The 17,332-nt window shown below is 52.2% G+C and overlaps 1 protein-coding gene across 9 annotated transcripts in view; it reads right to left on the minus strand.

The window, feature by feature from the left end:
- Nucleotides 1–16,736, minus strand: part of KCNQ2 (potassium voltage-gated channel subfamily Q member 2) — a 64,354-nt gene extending 47,618 nt beyond the window's left edge. For all 9 annotated transcript variants that reach the window (XM_032198110.1, XM_032198107.1, XM_032198115.1 and 6 more), the window contains exon 1: nucleotides 16,362–16,736. In XM_032198110.1, the coding sequence (XP_032054001.1) occupies nucleotides 16,362–16,657 (296 nt within the window). In that variant the 5' untranslated portion in view covers nucleotides 16,658–16,736. The remainder of the gene's footprint in view (nucleotides 1–16,361) is intronic.
- Between the last annotated feature and the right edge of the window lie 596 nt (nucleotides 16,737–17,332).

Genomic DNA, 17,332 nt, shown 5'->3' on the forward strand with positions numbered 1-17,332 from the left:
ATCTCGGCCAAAACCATCTCCCAAGGCGACTTCTGTCACTAGCAGAGCTGAAAATAGAAGCGGGGATCCTGCCTTTCGGTCCTGTGCCTTCGGAAGCGCTCTCCACTCCAAATACAGCTCTCCATGGGGGCTCAGCCAAGCCCAGCCAAGATCTTGCTCTCCGCAGGATGAGGCTGGCTGCTCCCTGGGCACCCACGTGGGTAGAAAACATCATTTATGGGTGACACGAAGGCTGGCATTCTTGTGGTGTATGCACTTTTAAATAAATCTTTGGCAAAAGCCTCCCTGGGACAGCGTTAATAGCTCCAGTGCCTTCTCGGCGCACTGAGATGATGGCTGAACAGCCCTGATAACAGCACCTTGTCTGTACAAAGTCAGAAAGCATAATAGGAACAGCAGCATCCCTAAAGGGAGCCCCAGGCAGTGGGGCAGGATAGCAGAACCCATCAGGCTGCAGAGAAGCAGGTCTTAGAGACCCCAGATGACGTTTTGGGAAGGAAAAGCAGAGGGGTTGCATTCCTGATCAGCTCACACTGCTCTCCCAGTGAGCCCAGTCCCACCACTGCCACCTGCAAGCCCCAGGACATGTTCCCAGGCACCGTGAAGGGATGCAGCATCCTGCTCTCCTTGCTGCATGACAGGGGGGTGCCCCCAAGACACCTGCACATCACCACAGCTTTATCCTATGCGCAGCACGACCAACTCACAACACAATTTTATCTTCCTCTGCTTTTCTTCTGCAAAGGCACCACGTTTCTCAGTTAGAAAAAGGGCAGGATTTGGGCTCACACTCCTAAAAGGGCAGGAGTTTTGTGTTTTTCTCCAACATTCATCACATTTGAAGAGCTGCCACTCGAAAAGCTTCCCCAGCCTCTCCCTCCTGCTTGTAAGGCAAACAGCAGAAACGTCATCGTCCGCCCCGAGAGCCCAAAGCCAGGGAGAGACCCGAGCTGAACCCATGCACTGCAGGAATCTGAGCAGAAAGGGGTTTTGCATGACACATCTTGTCCCTCGTCCAGCAAAGGCTTATGCTTCTCTACATCTACAAGCAAGATTGACTGTAAGAGCTTTCCTGGATGGAAGCCTCAAAGAACAAAGCCAGCTGGAGAAGGAGGGTAATGGAGATCGAGATCTGCAGGTTTGCAGCAGGAAAGGGGTTAAAATTTCAGGAATCAGCAGCCTGCTTTATAGGCTCTGATTATTTAACAGACTCAGGGCACCCCAGCTCAGAATAAAAGCCACGTTAAAAACAATCAACATGCACAATTTTCCAGCTCAAACATTCCTCTTTGTCCTCCTCTAACACAAATCACGGGGAAATGCTGGGCTGCGTCGTCTCCCCGCGCTGTGCACGCAGCCTCGGAGGAGCCAGATGTCTGGAGGAAAACCCCAAATATTCATCACGGCCATGCACCTGCCAGCAGGGCCTGTCCCTGCTGCAGCTCTGCTGGCCTGAGGCTTGCTGTGAAAACTCGGTGGGGAGAAATAAATTTGTGCAGCTCCAGGAAGGGTTTGCGGGACAGAATCCTAAAGACCACAGCACAATTACGGTGCATTAGGAGGTAAATTAACGGTATAAAGTATTGAAGATTTTAGTAATTCTGAAAACGTCCACGCAGGCATTTACTCAGAGCATGTTCATTGATTTTAATGCAAGGGAAAGTTGCTGTCTCATGCAATCCCGGTATTATTCAGATTGAAATCTGAGCACTGCCTATGTTTCGTTCCACAGGGTATTCCCCAAAAAGAGTCTCTGCTTCCTCCCTACCTCTGCGAAATTATTAACAGTGAGTACAGGAACATGAGCCTTCCGAACGTGACCTTTATCTGTGTATGACGATTAAGTTATCTCTGCTTTTACAAAGCAAAGCCCTGCTATTCTGTACTACCTCAAGGAAAAAAAAAAAAAAAAAAAAAAAAAAGGAAATTAAAAAAGCCAAGGGCTACACTGCGTGGTTTCAGCATGCAGGCATAAAAAAAAAAATCCCCTTGCTGACCTGGGCAAGTCACTTGACCTGACTTAACTGTGCTCTCAAATTGGGTTAAAAGCAAGATGTCCCTGCAAAATGTAATGCTGCATCTCATCTAAACATTCCTCGAGGGAATGGGGTATACAAAAATAGGCTCTGGTCTAATTGCAGATAGGAAGATTGTCTCAAAATGTGCAGGGCTGGTTCCTGCTGCAGACAGGAATAGTAGCCAGCTTTTCAAAGGTCTGTCCCAGAATCAGCTATTCAGCTGAGCCCGAGGTTCCCTGCCTGCGAAGGACAAGCTGTGTCTCTGAGCATCTTGAGCTTTCTTCTCCCATCTCTGACTTTGCGCTACTTTTACAGCCAGCAGAATTAAAGCTCTTCATAGTCCATTAAAAGGAAAAAGTAAAAGGACAGCAGCCAGTTTGGGAGCTCTGGATCCATGTCACTTCCCCACATCATCAGGACAGCGTGCTCCTCCATGGCAGAGGTGGCAGGATACAGCCCCTGGTGCCTTTCACATCCATAAAACAAACCCAGAGCTCCAGAGGGCTCAGGCTTACAAGGGCAGTGCTCTTTAGCCCTAAAAATTGCTGAAACAGACAGTTACGCCTTAGGGATGAAGGGAGGGAAGAGCATCACAGCAACTGCCTGTCAAGCTCCGTGAAACTTCTCTGCTATCAAACTGTTCTGGGTCCCCTGGGAGCCGCAGCCCCTCACAGCCCTTCTCCATCCATCTCCCCACTACACCAGTGAGTGGCTTCCCAGGGTTGCAGCCAGATTTCCCAAGCTTTTGCAGGGCAGCAGGCAGAAAGGCCTTAATTCCCCTCTTCCTTAACACAAAGCCTCCCATAAAATTGAACAACTCCAATATTTTGTGCACCTTCAGCCCTCCACACCCCCAGGGAAGTTGGCCAAGGCCGGGGGATCTGCGTGTGCAGCGCACTCAAGTTTGGCACGAGGGATTCCCCAAAAATCCTGTGTAGCATCAGTGGGAAAAAGAGGGATCATGAGCATCTTCCCTCATTCCCTGCAGTGCAGATGCTTACAGACCAGCACTGTTTAGGGCCACCCTTCCCAGGCCCACAGCCATGAAGGGGCTGGGCAGGAGCAGCCACGTGCCAGCAGGGGCCCCAGCACCACCCCGCCGTGCGCACCGAGCGCTCTCGCTATTTTCGTCCTAGTTCCTAAGGCAATGAGCCTCATGTGACCGCCCTGTCTGGCTGCTTTCCTCCATTCCCACCTAACATTTGGTGGTGTTGGCCAAATTTCATCGTGTTTGCCAAAGCAGAGCCTTCCTCTCCACTGGGCAGCAGCGAGGAGGAGGATGCACGAGCTTGGCAAAGCCCCAGAGCCCGGCTCCCCCAGCTCCTCACCCAGAAAAGGAGAGGTTTTGTTCCCTCTCCTTATTTCCCGGTGCCAGTAAACACAATAATAAATAGCAAGCTGCAGGAGGCAGATGATTGTGTGGTGAAAGGTGGAAAAATCTAAAAATGATTTAAAACAGGGAGGGGAAGAGAGGACTGTGGGTTATGGTCCCTGAGGAGGAGGAGATGCTCAGCCGGTGAAAGGCAGCAGAGACAGGAGGATTTCCTGCCCACCCTGCTCCAGGTGATGCTCTGGTCCCTCCTTGACAAGGTCCCCAGACCCAGCCCAGTGTGGGATCCTGCCAGTTCCCACCCCAGGATGGGCTGGAAGCAAGTCCAGCACCACAGGGACTGGACCCGTGGTCTTTGAAAGCTCCCAAGTCGCAGGGACACATGAAAGCTGAGGAGGGATTATCTCGCTGCCATTTCAACGCGCCGGTAAATCAAAGTCGATGGAAGCCATATGCTCTGCTGGGAAGCATCCATCTCGTTGCCAAGGAAACATCTTTCCCATTTAAAATGGCAGGCAAAGGCTGGAGAAAAACCTGCTTTTAACCCGCTTTTCTCAGGCATGCTCCAAGCCCCCAGGCACCGCCTCAGACTGCTGCTCCCAGGAGAGCTGCAGCAGCTCTGGAGCAGGGCACGGGGAATCTCCCACCCATCCAGAGGGAATCAGCCCCAGCCTGGCAGCAGCATGACCCTATTTCCAACATCCAGTTCACTCTAAAAGGGAGTTCCCATCATTTATTCCCTGGGAATTTTAGGGGATTGCTTGCCTGGTTCATATCAAGCAGTGCTGCAGGTGCATGGCACATATGGTGCCTGGCCAGGCAAGGACGTGCCCTGCAATGGGGCAAGGCACTGCTAAAGCAAGAGAAAAACCCACAGCAGGGCCACAGCCTGGGCTACTGCTGCCCAGATCCAGCCTCAGATAAAGCACCGGGTACCACCCAACTTCTTACAAGCAGCAACCCCCAGGCAGGGCTCTGAGAAACAGCCAGAAACCCGAGGAACCCATCGCGGTGCTTGGGTCTGCAACTGCCTCTGCACCTCCTCGGGGCTTTAAGCAGCATCCACAGTCACTGTCCGGGATAAGGGGGTAGGAAGGGGCACCCCCAGAGTGCAGAGGGCAACCCGTGGTCCAGCATCATGGAATTCACAGCGGCAAACGCTCTCCAGCCCATTTACACTAATGTTTTCTCCTGTGATGCTGGGTTAGATAGAAGATAAAGGATAACTACTGGGACAGAGAACTGGATATCCTTCTGGAAAATGGTACTTCTGCATATCTACTTCCAACCTCAGCCTCTCTGGATGTTTGTTTTTAATAAAAAATAAAACACTTGCATTTATTGTAATTCCCACAAGCAGATGAAGTCAACTCCTAAAGTAGGGAAAATGACTATTTTCTATTCTGATAAGTAGCTGTGTTGTAACAACCTTTGCGATGCAGAACAGAGACATTATTTAATAATTCAAAGCCAAGGAAGGCCTGACGGGACAAGGATACACACTGAAGTCTCCTTGTCTGGGTGGGAAATGCTTATTGCTGCTGGAAGAGGGAGAGGCTGGGGATGCTGGATGATGCCGCAGGGACCCTGTGCTGCTGAATTCCTCCACACCTCAGCTCCCAGAGGGGAAAATGGGGATAACGATTCCCCCCAGCACACAGCAGCACTGCTGTGTTTAAGCCCACATGCAACTCGAGACACAACCGTGGCCAGCAGTGACTAATAAATCCTCCTGGAGTGGAATAAAGCCTGGCACAAAGACACTGCACAGCACACAGCACTACCCAAGGCTTGCACGGAGCAGAGCCAACAACAGCATCACACACAGCAGCTCAAAGGCAGGAGCAGCGTCCTGCAGTGTGTGACGCCAGGGCATGCCCAACACCATGCCGAGGTGCACGTTCCCCCCGTACGACATCTCTGGGCACTCACTACAACGCTACAGCCCTTTTCCAGCCTCTCACATGGCTGCTAACCCGTGAGCTGCCACCACAGCACGACCACTCCAGCAGAGCATCCTCTGCTCCTGCCCAAGCCTGGAAGGAGTCACCTTCACTTGGTGGCTTCATAGCACGTCCGAGACGTGCTGGAGCTGCCTGGGAATTATGTCACCATAAATATCCAATGGTCCTTCCACAGTCCCCACACGCTCCTTCTTGCCTCCTTGGCTCGGTGCTCCGTGAGTGGTCTGCGCCGTGCTTTGAGGACACAAACGGCGATGAAAAGCACTGAATGGATAATAGCCAGGTAGCATTTCGAGTTACAGCACCACCAGCCTGCTGCTGAGCAGGAGCAGCAGCTCTCTCCGTCCTGGTTGTGTAACCCAGCCCCGCAGGACCTTCCCCGTAATTACAGGGCCTTTCCCTGCAGTCCCGCAGGGGCCGTATTCTGCGTTCGTGAGAGGGTGCTCAGAGCTGAGCTTCCTCTTTAGCACATTTTTACGGTCTTCCCTAGAAACGGCAAGAGGAAGCAGGAGGGAAAAAAAAAATAGGTTTAATTAACTTTTGTTTAATTTCTGCTGCGCTTTCAAGCAAGTGAACAATAACCGAGCCACCACCTCGCTGCCTGCCCCAGGTTTTGTTCCCCTGGGCCTCGGGGTGCTGGCAGGGCTGGGAACGTGGCACAGGCTTGGGCTCAGCTCCAGCCGCTCTTCCCGACTCCCATCACGCAGGGATGTGGCTGCGGGGAGGACGGGCATCCCCGGCCACGAGCGGGGGCTGGCAATCCATTAGCTTAATGAATTTCCCTGGGGTGTTTTTAATAGCAGCTGCTCCGGTGGGGAGAAGGGCCAAAAGAGCAAGGCCGGGTAAGAAGGCAGCTTGTTTTCACCCGACCTATTCAGGCACATTCGTTACCTCACCATATAGTCACTCAAATCATTCCTCCCATACCGAGGCAGATTAAGCCATCACTGGCCTAAAACCATGTCTCAGACCTGCATTTAGTTTTTTGTGTTTTCACAGTTGTGTTTTTTCCTCCTGGGAGATCTGATTCACAGTCTGAGCCCCAGCAGCTCGCCCTGGCCCACCCGGCACAACTCGAGATGCTCCCACCTCCCACGAACATTCCTCGCTCAGGGCCTGGAGGGGCAGCTCAGAGGTTTCAAATTATATCAAGATTTCTATTGCAGAAGAGGAAAAAAACAGTAGGAACAAAAGGTCAGTGTGCGTATTCTCCCTACCCCTCGTTATCTGGTAATCTTAAGAGAGAAGATAAATAAGAATTGCGTTAAAAATGTGTTGGAGGGGAAAACGTGAAAAGCAAGAACAATTCAGTGCAAAATTCGATATGGCTGCATGTTGTGTCTGACAAATCAGAGAAAGAATTTCCCAACCTCTTTTTTTTTTTTTTTTTTTTTTTTTTTTTAAGGTCTCTTCCCTTCCTTACAGAAATAGCCATAAGCAAGAAACAGACCACAGCGATGTGCGCCCAGGAGCCACGAGGACCAGACCACGAGGTCACATTAACAGAGCTGCTTCAGCGCCGATACGGATTAAATGCTCTGGTCCCTCCGGCGACGGAGACAGAGCCCTCATGAAGCGCCAGCAATTTAGTTCAAGACGTGACGACATGAGGAGCTGTCCCTCTGGCTCAGGGTGATGGTTAATTGGGTGTGAAGTCAGCTTTGGACGAGCGCTGTCATTAGCCCTTCCTCCATACAGAGGCTGGCTTCTTTGCAGCTCCCTGGGGAGCTGTCTGGCAAGGGGCTTTGTACCCCAAATTCATCCATAAGGCAGCTGTCTGCGAGGCCAACCGAGCAAGCATAGGATGTGTCTGAACAGGGAGACGGGAGACGTTTCTCCATCCCAGGAGAAATGACACAGTAAAATTCCTCCAAGCCTGGCAGCTCCTGCTCTGTCAGTGTCTCGGAGGAGCCCGTCTGCATTTGCCCATGGCACCTCCAGTCTCTGCTGTAACACCAACCGAGAATTACAGCCACAGGGAAATGTCTCACCTCCACTAAATAAGAAGAAAAACACACCAATCAAAAACCCAAAGGCATCAGCAAATCAACCTCAGGGGAGAAAAGGATGTACAGACCATGCCTCCCCCTGGGTTAGGAGGCACTGCAGAGCAAGAACTGCTCCAGGGCAGCGGCACACAGTGCTCTGTGTCCCTACAAGCTGTCCTAAAGACCCCAAGATGGACAAACATCCCATAAAAAACTCCTACCCATGCTCCAAATGCCCATGCTCCTTCAGCCAGGGAAAAAGGGGTCAGCAGCACGCATCTTCCAAGCCATGGAGCCAGTTTTAGGGTTGGTTTTGCTGCTCATTCAAGCCTGGAGTCTTTATATAGAGTCAGGGCAGGATCCAAAAGCGGAAGAGAGACACCCACTCCCATGGAGTGTAACACACACACTGAAATAAATAGCTCCCTGCCGAAGGAGATGACTCAGGAATCTCACTAGTCCTTAAAGCGCAAATCAGTGCTAATAAGCCTCAGGAAACTTGGAGGAAGGCCCAGCAAGGGGGTTACTGGACAACACATGGCATTTCCAGCCTTTCCAGATGTGTAACAAGAGGAAGGATGAACAACCACAGAATTAAACCAAAGCCAACACCAAAGCAGTGGCCACATCACCTTCCTGAGGTCTCCATGCAGCGAAACTGCTTCAAGGGCAAGGGGTGGTCCTCAGCACTGGGGGGAGGTTTTGGTTTCCACCACTGCTTCTGGAGATGTTCAGGCTTCACCATATGGCTTGGAGTGGCAGCAGGCAACACAACCTCACTCTGTTTGTCCAGCTATAATGTAGAGGTATTTATATCTAACTCCTTTGCTCTCCTCTTGAGTGAAAGACAGAAGGCTCTTACGTCCCTTATTATGTTCCTCAGGCCAGGTAACGAACCTCCGAGCAAGCATAAACTCAATTAACGGCCACTTTGAGACTCCGAGTTGTGTGGAAGCCCATAAACACGCGGCAGCAAGCCTCCCAGCGCTGTCATTTCGCTGCCACATATAACACCCGACAGCGAGAAAGCCGATAAGCCCAGCTCGCAGCCCTCCGCACGCTGCATTTGTAATGAGCAGCAAGATCACAGCAAGCAGCCAACTGCCCCGCAGTGGGGGAGCGTCTCCCAAGGAAGATGCTTTCCTCCCCCCAGCCTAAGTTAACTCCGCTGAGCTCCTGAATTTATCAGATTTCCCCCTACCACAGGCTGGCCATGCCTTGAACAGCCTGCCCCAGCCAAACCAACCCCTGCTTTCTTTCGCAAACCCAAGGAGCGCAAAGAGAAACCAACCCACTAATCCAAAAGCAAATAAAAAAAATAAATAAATAAAAAATAAAAAAAAAAAAAAAACAGGTAAACAGCATTAAAAAGAAGACTGGAGCAAAGCTAGTGTTTGCCAATGGTCCCCCTGCAACTGCTTCACAATTTTCACCTCTCTCCTGTTCCGTACAGTAAGCTGTTACGGCAGGGACTGGCCTGATGCACAGAACAGAGCCTCGTAGACTTCATTTCTATTAGGGCCACTCGCACACTGCTATAATATCAATAGAGTATTGTTTTCCCCACCGGTATTCATTTTAACTATTATTTGACTGAAGTTTTCCTTTTTCTTTCGCACTGCTTATTAGTTCCCCGAGCGTATCAAGCAGAAGTTGTAACCAACACACCCAGCAGGTGCCCAGACACGAGCCACTGTGTTCCCACAGGAGACGGAGGAGCAGTGTACGTGAGTCACCTTTGAGTCAGGATTTTTTTCCTTTTTCCCTGGGCACCATAACAACTTCACAGAGAGTGACAGCGTATCTGTGGCAGCTGCATTAGGATCACCTGTCCTGCTGTGCTCATCCATTGCGGCGTGCGACAGCAGCTCGGCGATTGCCTCAGCCGAATTTCATTTTGTCGCTGTCACCTCCCTGGGCTGGTGGAGCCACGCAGAAGAAGGCAGGACTTCCAGGCAGGGTTTGGTTACAAATGCAGCAGCTGTGAGTCCCTGGGAAAGACCATCCGAAGGCAAAACCTTCTCCAGCCTTACCCTAAAGAGGCCAGCCACGATGGATGGATGGCATCTCCAGCTGGAGAGGCGCTCAGGAAGGAGAGTGTCCAAATGAACAGTGACCATCCAACTGGGCACACTCTGAGAGCCTGAACACAACTAGAGCTGCTTAGAACTACAATCAGCATTAATAAGGCTGGATTATTAGCTGATTTCTCCCAGGTCTTGAGTTGCAGGTCCACAAGTTGACTGGGGTTTGCTGTAAAGGCTCCTTTCTCAAATCCACTTCTCCATAGTTGCTGGCTAAACGTGGGTCTCAGATGCTGGTCATCCCGTTTTGGTGCAGGTCAGACCCATCTCTCACCTTCACCTTTCCCTGTTGGGATGTCCACAGCATAGTTCTGGCTCTGAACATCACAGTTCCCACTGGTTGTGGCAGGAGGTAGGAGATGCTTAGCACTGCCCCAGCTCGCTCCCGTTTTTGGTTTGCAAACTGATGTCGGGCTCTGTCTTCTTGTTTTGTGGTCTGGACTCACCCCACCCAGCCTATGAAAAGGAACTTAAATTCCCTCTCCCTTCAAGAAATAGAAAAAGGCATCTCCAGAAGGCTGACGTGCCCAGTTTTGATCTGCATTGAGGCTCCTGTGGGATGGGATGTCCTGCAAGGAACCCAGAACAAAATATTCCATCCCAGAGACACCCGAGCATCACCAAACTTGAGCTGAAAGCCCACTCTACCCACAATCTCTGGGCAAAGTACAATGAAACAAATCAAAAGGTTGCTCAGTCACTGGGCTTGCAAAGCTGTGGGTGCTGCACCCAGCAGCCCCAGTGACCCCGATGTAGCTTTAAGTCATCCCCTACAGCAGGGAGGGAGAGGTGAGAAGGTGTCACAGATCTCCCATTTCCCACACATCAGAAAAGGTCGCCCTTTGCCTGACAGCGAACCCACCCAAAAGAAGTCACCAGATAGGGGTTTTTACCAACGCCAGAGAGTCACACACTTTTAAAACGCACATCAGAGGCCACAGTGATATGAAGACAGATCAGATAAATGGAGGAATGCTCCAATTTCCCTCACTTATTAGTGGTGAGACACTCAAGAAGCCCGGAGGCTGCAATAAAGCAGCTCTCAGCATCCCAGCCGGTGAATTCTGCTCAGGATACTCCAACAGACAGCACGGTGATTAACGCAGTGCTTCAAAATAGATGCACCGACCTCCCCAAACACCTTCACAGCCTGCGTGCCATGGGCCACTGCCCTCACAGCCTGCCCAGAACAAGGCTGGGAGAAGCGCGTGGGAAGCTGAGGGCACCCGGAGCCTCCGTGAGCGGATGGTGCTGCACAGCCTGTTCTTTGCGGGGGAAAAACAACATTTTTCTTTCAGCCTGGGTGGCTGGGCACATCCACCAAGGAGCTGATTTAAATACCTGCTCCTGCGACGGCAGCAGGGCCATCCTTTGCTGTAGGATGTCAGAGCAGGCATCGGTTTAAGCATATGGTGTGAAGGAGCAGCCGTGCCCAGCACCCTCCTGCACAACCTGGCTTTGCTCGCCACTCAAACCACCTTGCAATACAGCCTCCCTCTAAATGCACTCATAAAACTCATTTAAAACCACCACAATAATTGCATTTTGAAGTGTAGTTAATTCCTTTTTGACCATTTGGGGCCCAAAAGCCACTGCATTATCCTGCAACGTGAACCGCATGGAAAGAAGGGGCTTATCCTGCTCAACGCTGAAGAACTCATCTCTTTGATGCATGGGGGACATTTCACATAAACAGGGACTAGCTGATGTTTGTACAAAAGCATGCCATAGACAAAGCTTAATCCTTTGTAGGAATCTCTCCATCTTCCTCTGCTCTCCTGCGTCTACTTTACAGGTCACATATCAGGAAAAGGGACTGGCACATCTCCCTGCCACCAGAAATTTAAAGAGGAACCTGTCCCTCTTCTGTCCCCAGCTAAAAGTTTGGGCTACCTTAACAAGGATTAACTGGGGCTAAGTATTTGCTGCTTAAATCCCAAATACCAAAATTCTACGCTTTTTATCCTGGAAAGCCCCATTAATGCCTCACTGATGGGCAAACCCTATGTCCTCCTCCCCCTGCCCCACCAAACAAATTGCAGGCTCTCACCCCACTATATCCCCACCATCTGCTGAAATGCAAAAAAAATAATAATAAATAAATAAATCAAGAAATCTGATCTCTACAAACTGTGTTTTTGTTTATGCAACACCCATCTTCCATTTAGTTGAGGATTTGGGGCTTCTTTAGGGGTTATTCCTTCTAACGACAAACAGATTCATCTGGTTGAGGCGTGATATAGCACAGAAAGGAGGTCATCTGGGGGATCGGCTTGTTTTTCGTTTCCATAATGTCAGTGTGGGGTGAACGTGACGGCTGGAACGTGACACATTAAAGCGAGTGAAATCAGGTTGCTCCCACCAAGCTCTGACTAAGCAGCTGGAGAGGAGCTCGTGAGGCACCGCGGCGCAGAGGTCTCCTGGTCCCCAGAATCACCAAACTCCAGAGAGGACAAACTGCATGAATGAGGGCATCAACATCAGAGGCCAAAGCCCAGCAGGTCCATTAAACCCAACACAAATGGGAGATTTAACAGTGGCATCTTCATCCCACACACATTGGGATGTGGGGAGGGGGACCCAGAAGGTCCCTGCCCAACACTGGTGGATGGGCTGGGTCTGGGGGCCCCGTATCTGCCAGCAAAACCCCTGAGCATGGGCTTGCTGGTAGGAAACAATCTTCAAATTGGGGATGGATAAATGAGATAGCCAAACTAAATTTACTCCTAATTAGTCAATGCCAGAAAACAAGTATAAAAAAAATTAAGCGGCGAGAAAAACAAATCAAAACACGTGAGCTGCCTGAAAACCCAAGCCAAGCAGCATTATCTGAGACAGAATCCGCATGAAATAACCAGGATAGCTCCTAGAAGGAGCCATGAAAGAGGCCACCTCTGCACCAAGAAACCCCAGACCTTTGGGGGAGCAATTGCACCAAGGCTCTGTCCTCCCAGCGCTGCCACAGCTGCTGCCACCGCGAGCCGTGCCAGGATGCAGAGAGAAGACTTGCTGGAGACAGAGGTGGCTTCTGGCTGGGTTAAAAGAAAAGAAGAAACAGAATGGGGATGGCACAAGGAAATTTTAATAGAATGAGACAGGGAGGAAACGTTCTTCCCTAATATAACTTAAGTCCTGTTTAATTAGTGAATATTAATTAACTGAATGTATGGTGCACAGTATGCAGATAAAAAATGCACCCCAACTATTTTTAAACACGGTTAAAAGACACATTAAGGTTGTAAATTTAAAGTAGGAAATGCAAGAACCACATTTGCTCTGGGTATACAGCTTTAAAAGTGACAAAAAAAGGCAGGGACAAAAATCACTCAAGTGTGACAGCCCTTCAGACTCAACACCACTGAGCATGGGACAGGATGCAATAACCAAAGTAAGAGGACTACAAGAAAAAAATTTAAGTTACAGAAGTAAAACTGAACAATTTTGGCAAGCAAAATGCCTCCCTGTGCAGAGAACAAGACCTCAGTACTGCCGCATCCCTCAAAAAGCCCAGCCTGACATTTCGACAGGGCTCAACTTTTCAAGTTCCAGCTCAACCTTGAACAGAATGAGGCCACGTGCTGCAGTGCTAAGGCTCTGCCAAAATAAATAATAAAATAAAAAATACTGAGAGAAGATGGGAAATACAGGAAAGGCCCAGACCTCCAAGAGCTGGAGTCTCCATTTCCAGCCACACTCAAAATTGGGACCCATCAGGCTCCAAGGTTCATGGGGCTGTGCAAAACATCCTATTCACATATATAATTTGTGCACAAATACATGTACCATGGGCAGGTCACCCAGTTGTGTCAGTGTGGGAAGAGCTAAGTATAAAAATGAATCACAGTAAGAAATATAAGACAGTGCTTCTGCTCCCAGGTAATAGCGCCTTTACGGAGGCAGCATCTGAGATGAGACAGAGTTAATGAGTTTGGGGCTGGAGGGGTGGGAACTGCTCTGAATTTCCCATGAAATGGTGCAAAGGGGGAGGAACAACAACAGAAAGGAGAGAAGGAAAAGAAAACAGACGGATTGGAGCTAGAATACAGCACTGGATCCCAAGGCAGTGCATGAACTCATTTCTCTTGGAGATATTTCCTAAGCCTTCGTACAAGGAAGCCCTGTGAACAGGGAAATGGGGGTGCTGGCGGATGGGGTCACTTGTGATGGGGCTGAGACAGCAGCAGGATGGGGCTCTCCACCCGCAGCCTCCATCAGCACTCACATGCCTGCAGCATGGAAAATAAAGGATAAAGGAGCTTCTGTGGCCAAGGCTGTGGCACAAAATGGGGCCTGGGGCAGGAGGGGACAGCCCATGAGGGTAGGGCACAGCATCAGGCCATGGGGACACCAGGGGGAGTCCAGCTCTCCACGGAAACTTCATGACCTTGAGCCAGTCCCTTCGCTCTCTCACGTCTGTGAGTAAGCAGCCACTGGCTTTTTGTCTGTCCTCTCTGGGTTACAGACTTTTAGGTGCAAAACCCCCCCTGCCAGCTCCATTCAAGCACACGCAAAGCTGGCACGGGTGGTTCCAGGCTCATCCAGGCAGCACAAGGGGATAAAGCAAAGCTGGGCTTTATCCCGGTGACTTTGGATGATGTTTATCATATCCTCCAGCTCTTTAAATAACATATTAGTGAACTGCCAAGGCTAACCTCATCATACGGAAAGTTCAGAAGACTGGAATCCACAAAACATCCCGACACACTAAAAAATTAATCGTATCAGCGATGCTTCACAGACCTCGGCGCAGTTACCACCTCAGCCCCGGGCACTGCCTCCATTTCCCAGCGGGTACGTGGCTGGGGGTCAGGGGATGGTTTTGGGGCAGTTATATTGCCCAGCTGCTGGAGCATCTGCCCCAAGGTGAGCCAGGGAGGCAGCTCGGATCCCAGCACATCCCAGACCAGTGGTTTCTAACCGGAGGGCAGGGCTCCACGTGGTGGCACAGCGGGTACGAGTGGAGTCACAAGCCCAGGAGAAGATGCAGCCGCTGGGGCTGCGGAGGGCTGCGGATCCATGGGGAGAGCCAAGGGGCACCCCAGCTTGGCAGTCTGTGGTTGTGCTGGAAATGGGGACTCCAGGGGAAGGCAAGCCCTGGCAGAAAGGGTTTTTTTTTTTTTGGGATGCCCCTGCCCCATGAGGATCGCTGGCTGCCCAAGAAAAAGGCACTGCAGAGAGCAATGTGGGTCAGGAGTTAAGGCAGCTGCTGAACAAGCCAAAGATGCTTACAGAGCCCTCGCAGCTGGGGCTAACCCTGCTGCCTGCCATTTGGCTTCCAGCCCCTTCCACTGCTGTTTTTTGTCACCCCAGTGTCCCCAGGCTGGGCTTTCACCTGTATTTAACAGCATATGGTGCGTGTTACACACAACATCCCCCGTCCTCAGGGCACAGGCAGGCAGGCGCCCAGCTCACCGGGTGAACGCTCAGCTCAGATTAGGGAGGATTTTGCGACACAAAGCACCTACAACTCCAGAGCATGGCCCCGAGCGTGGAGGATGCTCAGGACTCTTGGTGCTGGACTTTGCGCCCAGCACATCCCCAGCAGAGCTCCGCAGAGGCTCCCTCTCCTCCTTCTCCATTTCCCAGGAGGACGAGCTCGCTGACAGCACCCCAGCCCCGCTGCAGTGCAGTACCAAGCTCCCCCCTGCACCCAGCCAGCATTTCCCCACCCCGAGTGGTCCCAACCAACACCTCCCTCGGAGGCCTCCACGCACAAAATGGCTGAGGACCAAGAAGCGCATCCCAGCACCTTACCCAAGAACAGCGTTAACAGCAAATTAAAGGAGAGAAAAACAACAAAAGGCCCCAAAAATCCTCTTTGCTCAGGCTGACAGAGGCCCTAGCCAGGATGAAAAGCACGCAGACAAAAAAGCCATCAGCACCAAGGGGATGCCGAGCGCCCAAACCTGCACTGTGCCCATGTCCAGGCCCGCAGAAGAGCCTGGTGGGACCGTGGAAAGTCCCAGAGGGAAGGGAGTTGCAGTAACACAGCGATTTATCTTGACCCTCCCTTCGCAATCCTCTGAACAACGGGAAGTCATCTGCCTTCCTTCTGCAGCAGTGCCTCCAGAGCTGGGCATTTCTCCGCCGAGAGATGGGGGCAAAACCTGGTCATTTCTGGCCAAAAAACGGGGAGGCAGAGGGGAAAACGGGCACCCTGGGACTGCTCCTTTGTTTACCGCTCCATCTCTGAGCTGAGGAAGCCCCAGACACTGATTAGCATTTCCTTCTAGACACATCTCCAACCCTGCTCCTTCTCCCGGTTGGGGGGGGGGACAAGAAACACCCCCAGGACCCGGTGCGGGGCTGCAAACCCACCCCCAGCCCCGACCCCTTTGCAACCACCCAGCAAAGATGGGGCTGGAGGAGAAGGAGATTTGAGGGGGGGGGGGGGGAGGGAAGGAGAGACAGTGCCTGAGCAGAGCTTTTTGTTCCTCTGCTCGCAGCATTGCTATGGTGATTTCAAGCAAGACGGAGGAGCAATCCCTACCCATCACTCCCGCTGCTCCAGCCCCCCCTGCACCGACCGCATGAGCAGCCCCTTCCCCCGCAAACGGGAGCGGCCGGGGAAGGAGGGGAGGGGGGGGGGGGCCGGGGCCGGTGCATTGCATCTCCCCGGCGGAGCCACCCCCCAGCAATGCAGGGACGGCTTCTCCCCATCCTTTTGCATCGCCTCCCCCCCCCCCCCCCCAGCACCCCACACACCCCTTCCCCAGGCTTTGCCCCTACCCGAGCTCGGGCACCAGCTGGAGATGCAGCAGCAGCTCCCGGGGGGGGGGGGTCTCAGCCTTTTGCACCCCCCCCAGGTTCCCCAAAGAGCATCCCCCCTTTCCCTGCACCCTCTCCGCATCCGCAGCATCCTCCCCGCTCCCCATGCATTTAATAGGATGCAAGGGTAGCTTTGGGGTCGGGGAATTGGTGGGATGGGGGGGGGGGGCGCACGGGGGTTGCGCCCCCCACCCTTTTTCCTTACTCACACGTATGCGTGGTAAATGAAAGCCCAGCCCCGCGGTCTCTCCAACACGTTGTAGAGGAAATTCTGCAGCTTGCGGTAAAAAGCATTCCTTTTTGGGGGTTTGCCGCTCCCGGATACCCCGGAGCGGGGTTTGCTGAGGATGCTGCCCCGTTTGGTGCTCTCGGAACCGGCGATGAGGAGAGCCCCGTCCCGGCTGGAGTCCGGAGCACCGGGATCCAAACCCACGAAGCCCACCTTCAGCTTCTTCTCGGCGGCGGGCCCCGGGTAAACGCCTCCGTTACGGGATTTCTGCACCATGGTGGCGGCCGCCCGGGATTGGGAGGGGGGAGCTCCCAGGGGGCTCCCCCGGGGGGCTCCGGCCGCGCTCCCCCTCCGATGCTCTCGGCGCCCGGCGCAGGAGAAGCCGCAGGAAGGCAACGGGATGCGAGCGGCTCCGCCCGCTCCTCCGCCCCCTTAACCCTCAGCATCCCTCGTCCGCATGGGGGGGGGGGGCGGCATCCCCAACCCCCTTCTCCGGATCGGGATCTGGAGGTCCCCGCCCTCAAAGTAAAAAAAAAAAAAAAAAGGAAAAAAAAAAAGAAAAAAGCAGGTTCTGGTCTCCCCCACAAAAGCTCTGGCATCGTCTCAAGAAATCAGGATCTGATTTCTTCCTCTAAAAACGCGGTCTGGCATCTTTCCCTGCCCCCGCATCACTCCCCCAAGCCGAACTCCGTCTCTCCCCCCCCCCTCCAAAAAATAAAAAAAAATAAATTACCGCAGGTGTGGTCCTTCTGGAAGGCCCCACGAAAAGGGCTGGGCAACAGCCTGGGAGGTTTTGTTCCCTCACCACAAAGAGCTGAGAGAGCTCTGACCTGGTCCCAGGCTCACAGAGGAGAACCAGCTCCACCTTGATGCAGCCACCAAGCCAGACAGAGGACCAAGCTCCCATTGTAGGAAATTTATCTCCAAGTGTGCTGACCTAAATCAGCTCTG

Source organism: Aythya fuligula, chromosome 16 (genome assembly GCF_009819795.1).
Source record: "Aythya fuligula isolate bAytFul2 chromosome 16, bAytFul2.pri, whole genome shotgun sequence".
NCBI lineage: Eukaryota > Metazoa > Chordata > Aves > Anseriformes > Anatidae > Aythya > Aythya fuligula.